At 40.7% G+C, this 5,086-nt stretch overlaps 1 protein-coding gene across 1 annotated transcript; it reads right to left on the bottom strand.

Annotated features, from left to right (window-relative positions):
- Positions 1-1,057: 1,057 nt before the first annotated feature.
- Positions 1,058-3,442, bottom strand: LOC147492741 (GDSL esterase/lipase At2g23540-like). The gene is made up of 5 exons (XM_086565614.1): positions 3,127-3,442; positions 2,913-3,043; positions 2,526-2,774; positions 2,178-2,433; positions 1,058-1,544 (listed from the first exon to the last, which is right to left on the bottom strand). Exons 1-5 carry the CDS (start codon positions 3,377-3,379, stop codon positions 1,321-1,323), a joined length of 1,113 nt encoding a protein of 370 aa, XP_086421740.1. The 5' UTR covers positions 3,380-3,442; the 3' UTR covers positions 1,058-1,320.
- Between the last annotated feature and the right edge of the window lie 1,644 nt (positions 3,443-5,086).

The following is a 5,086-nucleotide window of genomic DNA, read 5'->3' as shown; positions in this document are numbered from 1 at the left end:
GGTATTTCAAACTGTAGTTCGTATTTCCAATTCGTTCTTGAACTAGCGTCGAGGAAGAATTATTATGTATTTGCTTATTTTCCATTTCATTATATGCTAAAACACTTGGATGAGTAGAATGTATACCGATGTCCAGTACTCCAATACTCCGCCCACTATATCTGTTCATCACAGAGGACCGAGTATGGTGCAATTTCATTACAATACTGCGATTCTTTTATTCCTAGATAATAATCAATGTTTCAGTATAGTGAGCTGTAGAGAAAATGGGCTGTCTGTTTTTACTTTGTAAGGCGCGACCTGCACCCTAGTTGGCTTGGAGTACAGCGCGTGCGCGCTCTCTTGCAAGATTTATACTTAGCCGATTTTTAGGTCGAGCGAAAGAAAAGTTACTGGATTTTTGTTTACAAATTTTATCAGGCGCGCTCACGCTCACCTAAGCCTAAGGAAAGGCGCGCACGCACTCCACCGCATTCACAGAGGCTTCGATCTTTTTCGGTCCAGTATAAAAACATAAGTTTTTTTTTTTAAATAACTTAACCTAACCAATACTAGAACAGAGACAGAGATTGTAAGAGTGCATTCTAAGTGAGTGTTTGAGTGTTCATTCTTTATGAGTGAATTGAGAGCTCTTGTAATCAATTATTTTGTGTATCTAGTAAAGTTTGGAACTCGCCGGTGGACGTAGGCACATTGCTGAACCACATTATATCCGTGTATTGTGGTTTGTTTTCCTTTACATTAATCTCTTTACTTTATATGTTTGTTAATTGATATTGAGAAGTGTTAGGATAGTATTTGGAGGGTGTTGAAGTCTTGTCTTGTAAGAAGGACCAATGCTTGTGTAGGGTTGATTTATTTGGAGTGGATAGCATTGTTTACACATTAGTTATTCACAACATGAGCCAAGATGATAGATCGCTCAGATCCTTGCTATGTAGAACTGTAATGTTGGATCCTTACTGCCTAAAAACTGTCATGTTGGATCTTATAAGCCCCCTGTTGTGATAGTTCTCAGTGTCGTGAATGCTAAGTGGTAATGCAATCATGGGTGCTATTGATAGAAAAAGATTGGTGCGATCCTGCTTCTTAAAATTGTTATAGTGTGATTGTCCAAATACCTCTATAGATACTACAGTATAATGCTTTTCGTCGGAATTAATTACATTCATGTTTTATATGTTGAATGAATGTATCTATTCAAAGAGCACAAAACACTGCAACAGAAGTAGTACTAATCCCACAGAAGGCAAGCACTTAAAAAACATGTATAAGGAAATAGTTGAAAAATGTTCACGGGATTACAGTAAAGAAGTAGAACTAAAGGTCCTTGAGCTGTCGTAGATTCACAGGTGATATGTACTTGGTTTCCCCATCAACTAGTTTCTTGGCAATGATCAAGTTAGCAGCCTCACTTGGATGATAAGGATCCCAAAAGACATACTTGGAGCGTTCTTCACACATACTAGATTGAGGTCCACATGGGATGAGTCCTTGGTACTGCCCTCCATTGCCACAACAAGCTACACTTGCCGTCTTGAATCCTGCGTGCACAATTCACCTTCTTTTAAATCCTAATTAAACTCTCAGTCTCGTCATCTTATATTAACACGGCCTTCCTAGTTCCTACTACTTTGAGACTATTTCCCGTTCTTACACTAACATTTTATCAGCAAAGCAGTCCAATTTCATGGCTGGATATTCTAATTGAAGTATCGCTCCCAATTAGTGTCACTGCTCCCACAGAATGAACCATGGACCTAAGCTGAGTGGGTTCTCAATGAAGAAGGACAGCACTTGGGTAGCAGGGAAGGGCCCATTCGAACTTCAGGGGCATTCTACATCAATCAAGGGAAATCTTCCCTTTGCAGGAATAGACCTTAGAAACTCTTAATGGCACAAGGTGCGGAGAAATAACTAGACCCATTACTTGGGTGTGTTACAGCCTTAAATTGAACAAAAAGATAATTTACTAGTTAAACTGGTAAACTTTGTTTTTTAAAAGGTTATAGGGTTGAGGCAGACCCCTACTTGTTGATTAAACTGGTAAACTTGATACATTGACATTGCTGTCATTAGGTCCAATGACAAGGACAAACCTCCCAGATTTATGTAGTTAATTATGTGTTTTTTGTTTTGCTCTTAGGCTAAGTCAATCGACCAGAAATAGAGCTTACCGTATTTGGCATAATTTGTCAGAACATCCAACACTAGACCATACACATTTGCATGGACAAATACTGCTCCAGGAAGATTATCATTTAGTTCTTTGAGTAGGTCCTTCAGTCTGCCATTGTATTGCTGTACAAGTTGATTTGGAAGGTCAACGCACTCATCTTTGTTAACTCCGTTGATTTGTTTTTGATAGGGAATGCAGCCTAAGGGCCCAACATTTCCTATAACGAATTTCCGAGCATCGAGCTTGTAAAGTCTCTGTTTTCAGTGGAAAGAAAAATGTTAAGATTGTTAAATCGGCATGGAGCGAAGTAGAGACCGAGTTTGTAGTTTTCCAGTGGTCATCTTACTGTTAGTTGATTCCTTAGACCGTTGATGAGGTTGTTAATGAAAATATTTGGATTCTCCGAGATCCTTTCACCAATGGAAACGACTGGGAGAAGATAATTGTTAAGAAAGTCATTCGACCCAATGGTGACTGAGAACATGGACTTCTTCATCAAAAACTCTCTTGCTTTCGATGGAGCCAACAATCCATCTATTTGTTTTCTTGTAGTATTGAAGAAATCTACCTGGATAGCCAGGGATATCCTATTTACCTGCAAAAAGAACACAAAAATCTTTGAACTTCTTCCACAGATACACAATACGCAATGCATGTCTCATGGGCATAAGAACATTAGCGATGTTACATGACTTAGATTATGGGAACTGAGATTAGAGATTTAGGAGCTTACAAATATTCTTCCAGTTTGATTCATTATTCCTGCTCCACCTGATGCATAGTTAACTCCTTTTAATATAGCTTTGCCTGTGTTATTTGGGTCCAGAAATGGAAGGGCGTACTCTGGTTGACCCAATTCTTCCCCTACAAATCAAACATGAAACCAAACTCAGTGACTTGTCCATCACACTTTACACAGCTAACTGTGTATGTCAGAGAGACCTTACCTACAATGTCTCCAATGGTTCTCCCATTGGTGAACCGTCCGGTGGGTTTCCCTCCATTAGCTTTAAAATCGATACCATTTGGTCTCATATCTGCCCTGGACAGTGATGAGAGGTAGTTATTATTACCAGCATCAACTAGAGAATCTCCAAAGATGAAAGAGGCTCCCAAGCCTTCTCCACCTTTAACTACAGACAAGAGACTAATGAAGAGCAAGAGAGCAAAAAATGCTGTAGGAGAGTTTACAGTGTCCATGGCTGTTGTTTTTAGCTGCTTGCCTGTTCCATATTGATGGAAAACGAAATGTTATATAAGCATGTGACAATGAAGTTTCTTTTCAGTGCCGAGTTTTTAACACAATTTCTTCACCAAGTGGGACTGAAGAGGAATGAAACTTGTAAACATGCTTTGTTTGAGATATATTTGGTATGACTCATAGTAACAGGGACAGAGAGAGTTGAAAATATTTCAAGTGGTGGTTCAACAAAATTAGTATGTTGGCATAATATGCAAAGGACTTTGGGAGTTTGGGCCTTTCCGTTTGGAACAAGTCTTGCGCATGAGTGTCAATGAGGGTGGCTTCTGTTTTTTGTACAAGTTATGCATCCATGGAGCTGGGTTGTTCATGAAATCATCTTGGAGTCAAGCTATTACCGCCATACTAAGTACTAAACCAATAAATATATTTGGCACCTGTTGCCAGATAGTAAACACCAAAATTGGGCCTGAGAGGCATTTATAATTTGTTTTATGATATAGAATAAGCTGCCATGACTTCCAAGACCATGATGGACTGTGCTCCAAACCACTCTAGACATCAATAGATGCAAAGTCAATGAAATTCTAGGCCAAATAAATATAAGGGCTGATGCACCCCCAATTCCCTCAAGAGTGTGGAGAATCCGACTGTGAGACTGGTCGTGAGTTTCTCTTGGGACTACCATATCCATGCCCCAACACCATTAATATAAATTTGTTGAAAAGTGGCGCCCATAATCAGTCTTCTAAGATGATGGTGACTATAGGGGATTTTATGGGTTCCCACAATACTCTGCTGATGTCTTCACATCGTGTTTGTGAGGGAGTAATGTTCACATCCAATGAATATCACACACTTGTCCAGCATATACATAATTACCAACTTACCTCGTATCCTCGTCCTCAGAGCTCGCTTCATAGTGACTCAACTCAGGCAAGCAACATATTCAACTCGCGCCCAGAGCGATGTCAGCACTAACCGATCTCTCGTACTCAACCTGCGAGCTCGCTTCAAAGTGACTCGAGTTGAATAGACGACCTCACCCAGAAGCGACCTCCATAGCGCTTCACTCCTCTTGCTCCACAACGGCTCATAACGTATGTCTTTATTACATCCATCAAGACCGAAGCTTCAGGCACGTATCTCATTGATTCTTCATAACTCGCCATCATGGCTCGTAAGTGACCTGAAGACCTGGATCTGACCTGAAGCGGGAGAGCAAGAGGCGCGGGCACCTTGCCTATATAAAGAGGATGAGGAACTACGTCTGACCTGATTCAAGTTCCCCTCCAGAGAGAGAACTTGACACGTAGGTAGTTCGTCCATAAGAACTCGGTTAAACCCAGTTAACCAATCCATCTCCCCCAAATTACCCACTCTAGTAAGGTTAGATTAAATATAACTTTTACATTGGCACTGTCTATGGTCCAATCTCTTGAGAAAAACCACATTCTTCAAATCAGTTTCCCTCAAGCCCACGAAGCGTGGAAAGCCTACAGGAGCAAGTCAAGAACCTGGTCAGCCAGCTTGGAACAATGAACGAGAGCATTACTTTCCTCCGGCAGGAGAACCTGACGCTGAAAAACCAGGTCGCAACCCAAAGTTCGAATGGTATCACCGCTGAGGACGGTATCAACGAGGTGAATCAACATATTAACAAGCTGTCCAAGCGAATCGACAAGAGCACCGTCAAGCACGACGTT

Source organism: Coptis chinensis, chromosome 6 (assembly GCF_015680905.1).
Source record: "Coptis chinensis isolate HL-2020 chromosome 6, ASM1568090v1, whole genome shotgun sequence".
NCBI classification, from domain to species: Eukaryota; Viridiplantae; Streptophyta; class Magnoliopsida; order Ranunculales; family Ranunculaceae; genus Coptis; species Coptis chinensis.
This window is presented reverse-complemented; position numbering and strand designations above follow the sequence as displayed.